This window comes from Manis javanica, chromosome 9, assembly GCF_040802235.1.
Source record: "Manis javanica isolate MJ-LG chromosome 9, MJ_LKY, whole genome shotgun sequence".
NCBI lineage: Eukaryota > Metazoa > Chordata > Mammalia > Pholidota > Manidae > Manis > Manis javanica.
Window position 1 is genome coordinate 106,135,773 of NC_133164.1, and position 16,371 is coordinate 106,152,143.

The window sequence follows — 16,371 nt, forward strand, 5'->3', positions numbered from 1 at the left end:
GTTAAAAGAGAATTTAGGTCCACTTCTCTTATGTTTGTGATGCACATATGACACTGTCAAAGAAGAATGGTCTTCTAAGCCAGATCTGACAGAATGAAACTAGACCATAGGTACCCTGTGAGTCCAGGCACACGCTCTCCCCATGGCCTTACATGGCTCTCACTGGTGGATGGAGCCACCTCTTTGCTCATGGATCAGACGATTTTCAGAAAGTTTTATAATCTCTTTGTGCATGCGTTTTGTCATACTATAAAGGGTCTGAAGAAATAAATCCATAAACCATACCTTTATGACTTTTATCACCACTAACATTTTTCACTTTTAGTTGCATTTGTTTAATTGGTTGGGAATAGAGTAAGGAAAGGAAAAACTTTAACTTTTGAATGTCATACAAATCCATTAGTTCCTTTAAGTGCAATGCTATTTCACACTGAATTAAAAACGACCTGCCATGGGGCAACTTGAAATGTGTTGTATTGGCCAAAAATATATGCTACTTGCATAGAAAGGAAACTGTGAAGTGCCCTTAAGGACACATGATAAAATACAACATTTATTTTTTCTATAATTTGAATAATCTTTCTCCCAGCATGACTCATTACAGCCAACCTATTTAAATGTTTCTTCTCTTAAGGCAAAAATAAAATGTACAGTATGAGCCCTGTTCATGATAAAGTTTGCTTAAAAATATTTCCCCAATAGCTCCAAAAATCTGAGGGCCATTGTCTGTCACACGTGTAACATTCAACACTAATAGTAACTTATATGAGAATTGTTAATTAGAAGTTAGCTTTATCTAAGAATTTTACATCAGCTGAGAATTGACGACAAGACACTAAAAACAATTAAGAATTCCCCATGAGGTAATATTTATCTCTTAATGACTTCAGGGGAGTGATTTAACACGTCTCACTTGCTGAACTAATTCCTACACTAATATTGAAGAAAAACTGACTTAGTATAATTAAATGCTATCTCCAGATCATTTTATCATCCATCCTTGAAAAAGATGGTGGTTTAATTTTCTATAAAACAAGAGTTAATGTTGCTGTATTTAATTTATGGAATACTGAAGGTGAAACATTTTAGCCATATAATAAGATTGACACTGAGATAAGATATCCACCATACCCTTGCTCAAAAACCCCAAAAGGGTACATGCCAAAGCAATTACAGTTTTAAAAGGGCTTTCAGACCTTTTTTCCTCAGTTAACACTTCTAGATATTATCCAACCTAGATTCCTTGTCCTTAGAAGCTGCAAAGATTGGTGTTCCTGTTTCAGTTTGCTTTTGTTCCCCACTGCAGCTGGTGAACTTGTTTCCTTCAGTAAAAAGCAAAAGAATGAATTTTTTTCATGCTAACCTTTGTTTCTCCCATACCTAATGAAAGACTTTTTTGCTTATTGCTCATTTAAATATTGAGGATGATGTGTATTTTTGTGAGTATATTTTTAAGTACAGAGCTAGATTAAATTGATGGACATGGATTCAGCAGAGTATTGGGAATCTGGGACATTTCCAAAATGACCCATATTTGTGAGGCTGAGGAAGAATGCTCATGTCCTCTGTTCTGGTTTCTTCTGTGAAGTTTCATTAAAATTTTGTTTATGTTCATTTTGTCTCTTTGAATTTTTTTTCTTGTGTGTGTATGTGTGTTTTTCTTTTAAAATATTTCACCTGCATTTTTTTTCTCCCTAGGGAGGAAGCAATTTACGAATTCTTGGAGTAGTGAAGTCAGATGAAGGCTTTTATCAATGTGTGGCTGAAAATGAAGCTGGAAATGCCCAGACCAGTGCCCAGCTCATTGTCCCTAAGCCTGGTAAGACGCGGGGAACTTTGCCCTGGGTACCCAGGGTTATAATTATGCATGGGTGATTTGTAGCATCCGTATTGTTTTCCCTATCTCTTAAAGTCAATTTGAAATTATTTAGCTATTTAGTTAATCCAGATGTACATTTATGTATTGATGGTATAATTCTAGCAAATTGTACATATCCACATACACAAATATATATCTATCTGTATCCAGTGGAATTTACTCATCGTGAACAGTAGGTGCTTTCTGCTATCAAGACAGCAAGCGCTAAACTGTTATCTTCTCTGTTTTCTGTCTTGCCTTTCTTCTCTGGGTTTCATATAAATATAAATCCATAGCATTTTACATAAACATATAAAAAGGTCATATGAATATATATATATGACATATATATAGTATATATGTATACATATTTAAAAATGTATACCTATTTACCTGTTGTCTTGAATCAATGGAAGTTCGTAGAAAAATAGAAATAATCACTTGAATGTAAAAAGATTTTTTCTTTTATTTTTGAAACAGATTTTGATAAATTGTCCTTTTTTTCTATAATTGATCAAGTTTTCATTTCATTTTGTTCTGTAGTCTTTTGGAGTTTTAATATGGTGATGTATTCAAAACTAGCATAACTCTGCATTAGATGCATCATGTAATATCCCCAAAACAATATAAATCCTGCCAGGAAAAAGAAGAAAAAGAGTAAACAAACTGAATTATTAACATCTTTAGTGTATTCATTCTTTTGTTTGTTTGCTTTAAGTAAGGACAGAAAGTTGTTTATATAGATCCAAATGCTTTAATGTATTAATACTGCCTATGCAAAGTTGCCATACCATCTATTGGTTATGCTAATTTCAACCCTTTTAGAGCTCTTTCCTTCCTCCTGATGGGACTCACTCTTGTGTTAATCTTTCCTAGCAGCAAGTTTGATAGGAAGTATCTGAAACACATGAGACATAGCCTTCCATTGGTTCTATCATTTAAAATGTGCCTATTAAGGCCTTATATTTTGTGCATCCTTAATCAAGTATCTGAAGACTCTCAGACTGTTACAATAATGCTCACAACAATGACTTCCCTTTTTTTTTCTTGATTGAAACAAACAAACAAAAAACAACCACAGAACAATAGTCCCAGGTGAGCAGAGGAACTAAGGGAACTACTTAGAAATGAAAAGGAACAATTACTTCTTGTTCAAGACCGCCAATTCCTCAGATGGACCATTTCTTTTCTCTCCATTTAATGCACTTTAAGCGTTAGTGTACCTGCATCCGTGTGACTGAGTGCAATCTCTTCTGTGGAGACAGTAATGGATAAGTAGGAGAAAGGAAAATCAAGGGCTCTAATGTGAGCCATGCTTTAAAAACTGTGCACCATCTCATTAGTAACAACAATATGGCCCTGTTTATGCTAATACTGGCTGCTACCCAAGTCACAGAACAAGAAAATTCTAGTTAACCTTGACCTTCAGCTAAGGCTGTAAAGCCGAGGAAACTGCCAGATAAGTAATCCATATTTGTGAAGAGAGAGGTGAGATACACTCTTCTAGGACTTGTTGGCACTTCTCAAACAGGCCCCGTGATCAGACCCTGCAACTGCCCGCCCGAATGGAGGGTTCTTTGAAATTCTGGAATTCATAGGGTTAGAGATTGCCATGCTGTATTCCATCCTGCACAATTTAAGTTGTGGAGACACAGAAAAACCCTTGAACACATGTGTGAGTGAGTGTGTGTGTGTGTGTGTGTGTGTGTGTGTGTGTGTTTTATTGGGGATTGCTTGTAAAAATGAGAAATAGGCCGTTTATTCTGGTGGAAGCTGTCTGGAGCTGCCCAGAGTCCCCAGGGAGGAAGCAGAAGGCACATGGGAAGAAGCCCCCCACCTTGGGGAAGAGCATGGTGTGAGTTGAGCTTGAACAAAGTAGGAGTGGAGTGGTTTTGAAAGGACCTGGCCCAAGCTGGCCTGCATCCTGAGGCTCCCCCCATCAAAAGCCACTGGAGGGACTGCCTTGGGTACAGCCGAGCTACAGATCTGGTGCAGGAGCCCAGCCAAGTCATGCCTGCTCAGGAAGGCATGGGGTCCAAAGGCAAGGGGTGGGTCTCTGAAGAACCCACAGAGCTGCCTTACAGAAAAAGAAAGGCATGCAAATGCCTTCCATGAGGTGCACTTTTGAGAGCACAGACTGAGGAAAACAGCCTGTATCACTCTGCTCCACATCCATCCTGTCCTCTGTTACCCCAGAGAAGCCCTAAGCAGAGGGGATAAGATAGGTGCAAGAGACTGAAACAGCAGGTGACAGAGTCCCACTGCCCCATCCCCATTTTGGCTCTCAGGCTTACTCTAGGAGTGGGAGAAACTTTCGATTGAACATTAGATTTGTTAACCTTAAAAATAAAACTGTCAGGTATTTTACCAGAAAAAATGGATTTATTCAGGAATAGCAGAGCTTTGCAATTCAATACACTCATGCTGTGGCAAAAACCATGGACAAGAGAACAAAGGAGAAGAGGGCTTTTTTATAGAGGAAAGGAGAAGGTGGAAGGAGCTGTTACAGCCAAAAAGCCCACTGGAGTAAACTATCAAGTACAGTGGCTTTTCATCAGCTGAGTTGTAGCAGTCTTTCATTGGCTGGGCTGTTGCTTGGCAAGGAGAAAATCTTTCTTCCTCCGGCTGGAATAGTAAAGTGGGTTTCTTCTTGTTGGGAATGCAAGGTACATTTTTTCCTGCCGGTTCTGCAATTTATGACCAGAGAGTGGTAGGGGATGAGAACTCTCCCTTTTGGCCTTCTGAGTCCATTTTAAATAAGGAGTCCAATACTTAGTTTCAACATATGAATGTTTTGATTTAGTCTCACTGATGTGTGTGTGTGTGTGTGTGTATTATTGAAAGTGGATGACAGGAGAACATTAAACTATTTCCTCTTAATATTCCAGTAGGTCACTTCATTCAATAAGCCAATTATAGACATTCACCTTCACTTATGCCAGCAAGCTCTGACTTCAATGAGTAGCCTGTTATTGCTGGTATCTTGAATTCCACCTAGGTCCTGATTCATTTCAGTTTATGCAACCATAAAATAGCACCACTCGGCAGAAACATCATTTGCCTCTTTGCTAGGGCAAGCCTCCAAGAACCTTGATAATCCATCTTCTCCTAACTAAATGGCAGAGTATTGTCAGTGATTGTATGCTCTTGGTCAGTGTTTATTATATTTGGTATTGGACTAGAGTGAAAGTAAACAAAAATCCCAAAGTGTGACAGTGTTGCCAAGCAGCTGCGTCTGGGGCAGTCTCTCCGGAGCACTAGGTGAAGCGCTAGGAGAAGCCTCAACCTGGACTGGGAGGGTTCTTGACTCTGGACGAGAAAGAATTCTCCAGCAGGTCAAGGACTATAGGTAAGAAAGGAATTCATTAAAGCGAGAATAGTAGGGAACGGTAGCTGCCCTCTAGGCGTCTGGGAACAGGGAGAGACCCCAGGCGATGATACCACGGTTCTTGTTTACGGAGTTGAAGAATGAACTTCACAAACGCTCAAGGCAGGCAGGCAAGAAAGAGGCTTTTATTGATAGACAGAAGTCGAGATACAGAACTCCCAAGCACGTGTACTGGGAGGGGCAAGCTGCTGTTTATGGGCTCAGGTCTAGGGGTTTTACACCTGCCTCATCGACGAGGGAGAGAAGCTGTTTGCTTTCTATAGGTTCCTGTCAGATTGCCAGCTATATTTTAGCCAATCATACTAAAGGTCATTTCCATTTTTAATTAGTATGCCTTAGTCAAGCTAGTGAGCTACCAGACTTAATAGTCAGTAAAAATGGTTCTTTATTGCGGAGGTTCAGCGAGAACCTTCTTACACACTGTTGCCTTCTCTCCGCTCCAAGTCCCCTGTTTTTCACATTCCCAAGGTCCTTAGTAAGCATCCCATTTGTCCTTCTCAGGGCCCTTATCTTGTTCTAACCGGACAGGGGCTGCCCCCCTGTATTTCCCTGTCTCAACAGGGCACTGTTGTGACTATCTTATGCCCCTCCTTTTGACTGATGGATTGATTTTCCCTGGTTATTGAATCAGGTCTTCAAATAATGCCTCCCAGCTCCTCAGAGGTGTAGGACGGACCTCACCCGCAGATGCTGGAGAAGCCAGCTGTAAAGGTAAAGTCAGCAATGGGGCTGGCCATGGTGGGAAGAACATAGATAGCCCTCTCTGTTTAAGTTTCAACACTAAACAGCCCTCACGTATCTTGAGGCACAGTGTGGGCCCACACTGCCAGCTGCTCAGCTTCGCCCTGTCCAGAGGCTTGTGGCTGAGAGTTGCTTGGCAGCCACAAAGATCTTCCTCTCACTCAAGCACACACGATGCCCTGCTTCAGCCAAGGTCCATTGTTGGTAGGTATTCACTCTTGGCTAATGAAGTTTCAATATAGCCTTTTATATGCACTTAGCTATTCCCTCTTTAGCAATTAGTGTCTTAGGAAATAAAGTAAACATAATCTACTAAATTAAATTGAGTTAATGACTTGTTTTGCTTTCCAGAAAATAAGTCTGGAAAAAATACTGAAATGTGTGCACTGTAGCATGTGAAATATATACAGTTTTCTCTAGAGAATGATCAAAATCAATGGCATTTAAAAAAAAAGCATTATACTATAGGAAGCCCTATTGATAATGGTACATTTCTAACACTGTGCTGCCATACACACAGCTCCATACTACTGCCTTTTTTTCTCTCTCCTTCTCTCATTTTCTCTCTCTCCCCCCCTCTCTCCCTGCCTCTCCCTCTCTCTTTCTTTCACACATGTACACCCAAAGATGAAGGCCTGTACACTTAAGAAGACTGCACATAACATAAAAATACTTAGCCATGTTATGTAAATGATGGTGAGTACAAGTTAAAATACTTCAACTGATTTATATCTCTTGTATTATCTATTAATCTCTTCTGAGAACTAAGGAAAGGCTTGTTGTTTGTTTTAGCTTATTTATTTACTTGTTTTGTTGGTTAGGGGGAGAGGGGGCATTAGTAAGAAGTCTCCTTTCCAAATGAAAGAGATCAATTGAATCTCCAAGTCCACTATTCAATGAAGAGCCCACCCCCAAAAGTACCAAGAATCAAAGTGTTTGCAAGAATAAGGAGTTTCAGTAGCCAGATTTGTGAGCGTGAAAGTAGTAAGTTGGGATCCATTTTGCATAGCAGATACTGATGACTTAATTATGTACAAATCACCATCCAGGACACTGGAGTGTGGTAGGTAGTAATGAGATTCAGAAGCCTATTTGGTGGTTTTCTTGTTCCAGTAGGTGGCTGGAAAAGTTAACAGTGGTCTGCTGCTGAGCTGAGGTGGGGTAGGGAGCAAGGCAGAAATGATGAGATATAAAACATGGGGTAGTTCTGAGTTAGGTATCCTGGTTCTAGCTTCTGGTTAGTACTCAGTTGCCTGGCAGTGGTCTAAGTGAAGGTAATTCGAAATATCTAACTGTTGGGCAGGGGAGTTGAGGTCCACGGGAGTGGGAATGCAGTGATGAGTGGGGCATATGTAGTCTGGACTATCTTTAATTTAATGGCCGAAATGGATAGTGATAGAATAAAGTTTCCATGGGAAGAAAGAATGTAACCTTCATATTCCAGTGTACAACAAAAAGCTATATGATCACAAAAATGAATAAATACGATGACAAATGATGTTGAATGAGAAACATGTTATCAAGGCAGTTTAACATATAGCCTAAAATTAGCAAAAGTATTTAAGTCTGGTCATGAACTATGCGGCATAAAATCAGAAGTCTTTTGGATTTGGTTTTGTGACTTGTTCCCTACCAGTATAAGAAAAATACCTTGAAATCCAAATGGACAAGGGGAATATTTGGATGCACACCCATATAGTTGTATATTAACTGCAAACAATTACAGTGCCTTTTACAATATGTTGGCACTTACACAGTAACTTCAGTGGGGTTGTGTGAAGCAATGAAGAATTTTACAATTAGTCTTGTCATTTTAGAATGTTAAAATTGAATTTGTGTGTATGACAGCATATAAGCAGCTTTGTAGGGGAGAATGTAACAGAAGCTAAAGAGAAGTATTGCTTCATGTCATACTAATCTCTGGTGGTCAGTTAAGGTAAATTTTTGACTCTTCTATGAGAGGGGTTACTATGACTTAAAAGCCCAATAGTATTTAATGTGGGATCAAATTTTCCTGGAGTTGTGTAAATAACTTAGCAGAGCCAATTCCATGTACTAGACTAGTATTGTTGATGGACCCAAACTGGAAATAACCCATTAGAGAGTATCCTCACACAAACTGAGATGCTCATTAAAACTACAGACATCCTCTTTAGAGTTCCATCACTGAGTCTCAGTGATTAAAAATACAACTTAATATTTTTGACACATATTTCCAATGTGCTAATATTATAGCTCATAAGCTTTACAAGAACTGTTTCCCTTATAAGCCTTAGCAATTAACTGTAGCTGATAGGATACAGACCCAATTTTTTCATGGTGTTTATTAACACCAGTGTTATGAATGAACATAGCTATGAATTTATTCAATCTACTGCAAAATTATTTTTGCTTGCCAAGATAAAGAAAAGTAATAGGACAACAGTCTATGCTCTTTTATTTTCTATCCCTTTCTTTTATTTTCTACACTTCTCTGAGGGATTCAGTGATAGCATAAGTTTGGCATAAATAACTCATTTGATCTTTTACAATGTAATATTCACCCAGTATATGAGATGTGGACAAGGACACATTCTCATTTCTACGTGCTTCTCCAAGTTACCTATAGAGATTTAAAAATATATTGGAACATAGAATATATTTATGAACAAAATCTTAGACAATATTGCCTAGCCTTTCCAAGTCTCTATTTCCTCATCTATAAAATGCAGTAGATAATTGGCTCAAAGATTTATTGCAATAAATGTCTATAAAAGGGATTTGTAGGCTGTACACTATACAAATGTTAGCTATTATAAAGACTGTTCAGTTTCAAGAAAAATAGCAAGCATTTATTGGTATGTATGCAATGGGAGCTTTCATCTAGCACATTTTCCTTCTTCCAGGAGAAGAATTAATAAACAAATATTTCAACAACAGCACCCATTTAAAGTTTAAGTTTTTAACCCAGTGGACAAGATTAGGGGAAAATGTCTGTTTCAAAGTGATCGCTGTTGGAAAGGTTTGCAGCATTCCAGTGACTTGCTCATTCCAGTTTTATATCAGCAGAGGTTCCTCAGCAAATAAAGCCTTGTCATTCACCTTGTCCTTCCTTCAGAGTGTGTTTCCGGTAGGAAGCTAGCTCAGTGCTAATCAAGAGGATATGGTGGCATGGCCGACTTTGAAATTAGAAATGAGTTCTACAGTGATATGCAGTGTCCTGAGACCAGTGATAAATATAAATCCATACAGTATGGGAGACTTGATAGATTCATAAATATTGATCATGTCATACTTGGTAGCAAGCACACAAGTGTGTTATTCTGTGTCTTTTTTTGAACTCTATAGTGGGGAAGTAGAATAGAAGAATCTTGATTTTTACACTGAAGCCACATGATCTTGTATCTGTTATATTTCTACCTTTTACATATAAATCACCTTTTGCTAGTGTATGTGTGTATGTGTCCCTTCCAAATATATATTTTATATATTCTATATTTGTAATATACATAATACACAAAATCCCAAATATCGTATGTATATGGATGTATTCCTTTTGACATGTTATTGTTAGAGAATTTTAAGTTATCAATGTGATAGTTGGAGGTACATATAATTGAACAGCTAAAATTATACAGGTGTAATTTTAACAGATTATCAAGCTGTTAGTATCAACATTGATAGACCTACAATGAAATGGCCCTCATAGACATAGTTTGAAGGAATTCATTACAGTGAAATTACAACAAGGACCTCATCTCATCCCAGTGGCAGTTTGAATCTAGGACGGCTCCCCAGGCTACTCTGTCCCAGATGCGGGTGTGACCTTGAGTGAGGGTGTTCTCGTTCCCTAAGGGGAATCACTGGAGATGGATTTCACAGGGAGCCTCTGTCCCGCTGGAGGCAGGGGTGCTGTTGGCCTGAAAGGGACAGCTGGGTGGCCCATCACTCTCCTTCCCTTGTGCCATTCTGATCCATTTGCTTATGTAATAAATTCTGGAAATAACTATTTCAGGATATAGGTTGACCTCGTTCCCTGGGGAAAAGGGGAAGGTTATTGGGATGAACAACAGCCCTCACCAGTGCAAATGCAACTGGTCCTCATTGCTCCCCTCCTCCTACCCATTATGTGTTCCTCTCACTTCCAGCGAGTGTCTCTGCTGTTCTTTGTGGCTTACCTGGTGGGATGACTCAAATATCTATCCCTTCACAGGTCATAGAAACTGTACTAGTCCATTTACCATCAAAATGGGGAAGAGGGTATCAAGAGATCCCCCCAGTAGATCACTGGGCGCCAAGAATAGTCTTCCCTGTTTCCCTCCTCTTGATGGTTTAGGTATTTATTTTTTCCTTGCCTAATGGTGTTTGGCACAAGCCTGAAATGACCAGGCAGCAATGATTGCTCAAAGTTAAATGATGGAAGCATTCCTCCCTGAGAACTAGGATCCTAAGTCCAGAGCTTGGAGTTGCAGGGATGAGAAACACTTTTTCCAGCTGAGTCACTGGGAGCAAGGGCAGCAGAACCTCACCTACCTCAGTCTCTTGTATCCATATATTCTACTGTTGGGGAAATGGCACCATATGGTCATTGATACAGAGTATGCACTGCACAGTATATCCTAAAGGATGCACTCCATCTTCTTAGGTTATCATTTCCAACTCCTCAGCTGCCCTCCAAAAGGTTACACTTTTGCTGTATTGAGTCAGCAGCTTCTCAGTGGCTGCTATGTGACAAAATCTATAGAGCCCACAGCCATGTATTCATGCCCACAGCTCTTTTGCTATAAACTGAGTCCTTTGATCTTTTGCAGTGTTATGAAGGATCCCATCTTGATTGCTCAAACACACTGTGAGCTGTCAGACAGCACTGCAGGCTGAAGCCCTGAGAGCAGGAAAGAAAGAATATGTGTGTATTTTGGTCGAGATCAATTTCTACCACTTTCAGAGTGCAGAAAGTCCAATGTAAACAAGTCATCAATAGGCTAGTTGTTCTCAAGGCATGGTGTTTCCTGGGTGCTCAGCATTTGTCTCTGTTGCTAGTAGGTTGGATATATGGCAGTGTCCGTAGTTACTGATGAGCCGCAGCCACTTGTTGAGTTTGAGCCAATGCTGTTGGACAATGCATACACTCCACCCCTACCACTATGCCTCTTCCTTCATGCATCTGTGGTGCCACCACTGGAGCCTAGCTAATGCCACCTGGCTGAATTGTTCCATCTGCTTGGTTGTTTAGTGCTTCTTTCATGGAGGATTCAATCTGGTGCCTAGATGTGATTCAGAGATCTTTACACTTGGTATTCATTCTCATAGAACCATCTATCCCTCTTTCCCAAACTTCTTTGTCTCTAATCTTCCAATCACTCTCCCTAGTCAATCAACCAAGCCATTTGGCTTTGCTTGTAGTCTGCATATTTTCATATTTTAGACCATTTCTCTTTCCATATGAGGTAGTTGACCTGGTGTACCCAACAGCTGTACATAGCTGCCTTCATTATTTTATGTTGATAATTATCCACTAAGAATCTCTAGATGACCTGAACTTTCCCTGACAATATTGACAAAATATATTTCTTCATTTAGATGAGATCTGAATCTGATATATTATAGAATATAAATAAATTCACCTGAAATGAAAAAGAAACTAATCTGCAAAATAATGCATGCATCATTATAAAGCAAGAAAGTCAAAGAGAAAAGCCGGTTTTCCAAATTTCCTGGTATTTTTCAGTCTCAGTTCCTATTTAATTAAAGACCTACCTCATAATTAGGTAAAATATTCTTTAGTTCTGAATGATGTTAACTGAGTGTATACATATGAAAATGTACAAAAGGCTGAATCAACTGTTTTGAATGGAGAAGAATGATTTTTTTCTCTAAATAATTTTCTCTTAACAGTATGATACTTAAAAGAAGAAAGAAATAAAAACACCATGTAGCTTATTCTGTATTCTTTTCTTGCCTTGTTTTCTTGATTTCATAAACAGAAAGAAGCAAACAGAATTGGTGGTCCAGACATAAGCCTTAGGATCTCATGAATTCCATATCCAACTTCTGACATTCCAACCAACCACCTGCTTTCTTTTCATACATGAGCTTATTTATCATTATTTAATATGAGCCTTTGAGCTCAATTTTGATTAGGTATTTTAGGTCTTTAACACGCTTGCCTAGAAGGGATGACATGACCCTTGGAGAAATTTGGCTGACTAAAGTAGTAAATGCCTTTTGCTTTTGATATGAGGCATAATAACAACAATAAAGCCTCACGCCAAGTGTGTAGTTTCTTACACATAAGACATTACCTAGAAGACTTTATTCCTTTTTTCTGAATGCAGTTCTAAGTGGTTGCTCAAGATTCTAGCCTAATAGGGAAGTTTGGAGTAGAACAAATCATTACTATGAATCCTAAGAGGATGTAAATACATGCTGTAGGGGCAGCATAATGGCTTGAGCAGCTTTTTTATGGAATGAGAAGAGCTCATCACAGAACATGTGACATTGGAGCTGAGATGGACTTTAAAGAAAGAATATGATTTGCCAAGCTGTCAAGAAGGGCAAAGAAATGGTTTGTAGAAGAAATGCTACCCGCAAAGCCTCGGGAAATAGGACACGAGCAGAATGTATGTGCCGAGAAGTGTACATGGCTCAGTAAAAAAGGAGAGATATGCAGGGGCTGAATCACAGAGTATATTTGAGAATCTGCCAAGAAAATTGGACTTTTTGCCTAGGCTATGTGGAATATTGATAGCTAAGATATAAAGAATAGGTGTGCTCCTACTGGTATTTTAAAAAGATTGCTGGAAGCAGTGTGGGTAACAGCTGGTTTGCCAGTGGCAGGGGGAGAGCCTGGAAATAGCAAGACTATTAGGAAGGTGTATGAGCAATTGATTAAGCAAGAGAGAATAATGCTACCTACCACCATAGTCCAAAAAGAGGGAGCAGATACATTAGAAGGTCTTCAGAACATAAATATTACTATTAATATATAGGAATGTTTATAAATCTGAATGACTCCTAGATTTTTGATTTAACTGAGTATATGGTAAAGCTATTACTTACAAAAGGTGGAAGGCCAGGAAGGGTGACTTAAGAGCATTTTGACAGAAGAGCATGCATTTTGAGTTCACTGAGGGCTGCGGTCTTGATCATCTTTGCATTTCAAGCACCTAGTAAAGGGTCTAGCGAGGGCAGACTCTCAGGAACTCATGAGAAGGTCTCAAAGTCAAGTGCTTTGTTTTACTAGTTAATTGAAAATGCTGAGTATAAATGGTGATACAGTAAAAGATGAATCAAAGGAGGTAAATATTTAAGAGATCTAAAAGCATATAATTCAAAAATTTATCACTGAAATAGGCAAAATTAGTAGTCTGACTGAAAAGCAATATTCCACTGTGTATATTCGACAGATTGGAGCAGAAAAGATGAATATAAAGTGTTTTATAATATCCCTACTCAGAGATAGTTATGGTCTGAACTGAGTGGCAACTCTGTTCAGAGAGAGAGAGAGAGAGAGAGAGAGAGAGAGAAACTCAAAGAATAACGTGGAAAAGGAACTGGTTAGCAGTCTGCATTTGAATTGAAAAGGAGCTTTTGAAGCTGACTGGGAATCCTGTAAATTATTGGTATTGCTGATGGTAATGAAAAGCTTAAGGGAGGGTAGGACAGGGCCTTATTATGCCTCCTGTGTTTCTTGATAGGATATAAGTGAATCATTCTCCTAGTGATGAGGCAATGACTCCTTGCCAGACATAGTTTGCTGGCTTTGAGGAAGGGACTCACTTTGCGGCCATCTTGGAATAAAGAGTTAGAGGGTTATGCATTCATGCCCGGTAACCGCTGTCACCACCAGGACTGGGACATATTGATTTGATTAGCCCTTAACCAGCAGAAGGGTAAAAATGATCACTGCTTTTTCTCCTCTTTTTCTTCTTTGTCTCTCCTGTTTGTAGCAAACAAAGATTAGGACTGAGACATAAATTAGAAGTGGAAGGACTAAGTTTGGCTTCCTGCCACCTGGAAATAAAATCCATTTAATTTGTCCTGACTATCCTTGTTATAGTGTTAAATATAGACTAAATAGTTTAATATGGATTTATGTAATTAGTTCACAAATTGATTTTGCAGAGTATGCTTGCTTTAGGAAATAAACATCTGCTCACTATGGCTCAAATGGCATGTGGACTCACTTTGATATGATGAACTGATTTTCTTAAAAGATGACAAATCTAATCTATGATCATTTTATCATCCCCGTATTTTTAAAACCAAGAGTCAAAAACGAAACAATAACTTAGAAGCCCTAGCCATCTCCTAGGGGAAGCACTGTATAAGATAGCAATGTTAATGTCTTATCTCTTAGTGACAGGATTTAAAAAAAGACCAGGACCCTCCATCTGTGAAATGTTCATCTCCTTTTTCCCTTGTTCAAGAAAGTCATATCCACTTTATTTAAACAGTAATTATTTAGCCTGAACTATATGCAGCTAATTTGTAAAATAAAATTCTTTGCAAGTTTGAAGATGAATCCAGAGAGGTTCCTCTTAGCCAGGCTCCACCTTCCCCCTTCTGAGTGGCCACATTTCATGTGATTGTAATTGCTGACTGGATGGTAATGACAGCATTGGCCAATCATTCTAGGAATGGCTACTGAGATTTGTAATTATATGTCCTTTATTCTGATTTAAATTCAACAGTGTCTTCACATTACTATTCTTTCTCTTTAAGTATGGAGATTTGAATGTGGTGGTTGGGGATGGTTAAGATACTGGGTTTTACCTTCTGGAAATCTATGCTTTTTCAGTCAGTCCCATTTCTCTAAGGCACTGTAGACAGGGGAGGTCTACTATCAAGAATGGTAATTTGCCATCTGAAAGTGCTTAATCTAAAATCTGTCCTCGTCAAAGGAGAACATGTTGGTCCCCATGCAGCAGTAATGGGAATTTTATTTCAGCATAAGATTCAGTGGGGGCTTTCAATTGTATCCTTTAAACTGCTCTGTCCTTATCAATTTATGCAATGTACACATCTTATGGGACTCTAACCGCATTCTACTTTTCAAATAGAAAACACTAAAAGTAGTAAATAGTCTAATCCACATCTGAACATGTATAAACTAACCTTGTAAACTGGCTGCAAACAACAAAAATTGTTATGTAGTCAAAACTGAGTATAGCTTTATTATTAATTTTTTCTCCTTGTGATTAAAATTTAACTCTCCAAAGAGACCTTTTTCCCTAACAGACTTTCTCTCTTTTACTGTGACCATTTTATGTTTTAAAATTACTTCTTTGATTTCCATTTTCACATACATTAGAGCTTTATCTGCTGTGCCTGTTTAAAAAAAGAAATCGTAGTTGAGGAATATAGTATTTTAGAGTAAATATTAGATCTGGTAGCCAAGAATTAAAGTAAATATTTAAGGTCTTTGTAATTAATTTTGTTCACTAACAAATCACCCAGCAGCATGTTAAATAAAGTTAATATCAATGACATTTTAAATTAGTAATAATGACTACTTTGCTTTAACCCTTTCAGCCCTTGTTCATTAGAAACCTTTTAGGGTGTCTTGCCCTCCTAGTTGCCATGTGATATGTATTAAGTTATTTGTTTTGCTTCAGAAAACATACATCCTAATTTTATTGTCCTTAGTTTTCTGGCCCGAGATTAGTTAACTAGAAGTATCTGGCTTTTGTGTCGTGCTTCACTGCTCCCCACTTTCTCATTCCTAGATTGTTCTATTTGTGCCTGCTTTTGTGGATCCCTAAATTTTACACCTCACTGTGTTCTACATCTACCTGCCCCTGTAACACTAGCCCATTCCTCCCCTCCTAATAGATTCTACTAGGGAGCAATTCTTCCATCTTTTTCACCTTTACGTTTTCTTCCACTAACTTTGTTAAAGCAAAATGGACCAGTTGTGTCCCCACACCTCAGCTCTTCTGTGTTTTCCAACTTTCCCAAACAGGAGTGATAGTGTGCTGGAGATGGTGTATTGATGACTGTGGTTAGCATGTAAAATTCCATGCATTGTTACTGCTAGAGATGCCATGTATCCAAGCTATCTTGGAAATGACTTGATTTCTGATATGTGAAACCCTTGATGGCTGAAACAACACAAAGATGGTTTGGGTGGCTAGCGACACCCATGAGAATTAATGGTATAGAAGTGTACACTGAATGTTGGGTCAGTTCGTCATGAAGTATATAATGCTGTCAAGAATACTAGAAGCTAAGGAATGTATCAGATCTCTTTGTGTTGACTGTAAGCTTTCTGAAAAATATTGCTAGCTGTAATGCATTAACCATAACCAGCAAGATTATTTGCACACTAGTTTTTAAAATGACAACATATTAACTTTCATGCTATTTAGAGAGAATCATGTGGAAAATCTAGCTGTTTTTTCAT

The 16,371-nt window shown here is 38.5% G+C and overlaps 1 protein-coding gene across 1 annotated transcript in view; it reads left to right on the plus strand.

Annotated features, from left to right (window-relative positions):
• The window catches only part of DCC (DCC netrin 1 receptor), a 1,116,938-nt gene that overhangs the window by 679,610 nt on the left and 420,957 nt on the right, over positions 1–16,371 (plus strand). The window contains exon 7 of the mRNA XM_037016530.2: positions 1,699–1,819. Within this exon, the coding sequence (XP_036872425.2) occupies positions 1,699–1,819 (121 nt within the window). The remainder of the gene's footprint in view (positions 1–1,698; positions 1,820–16,371) is intronic.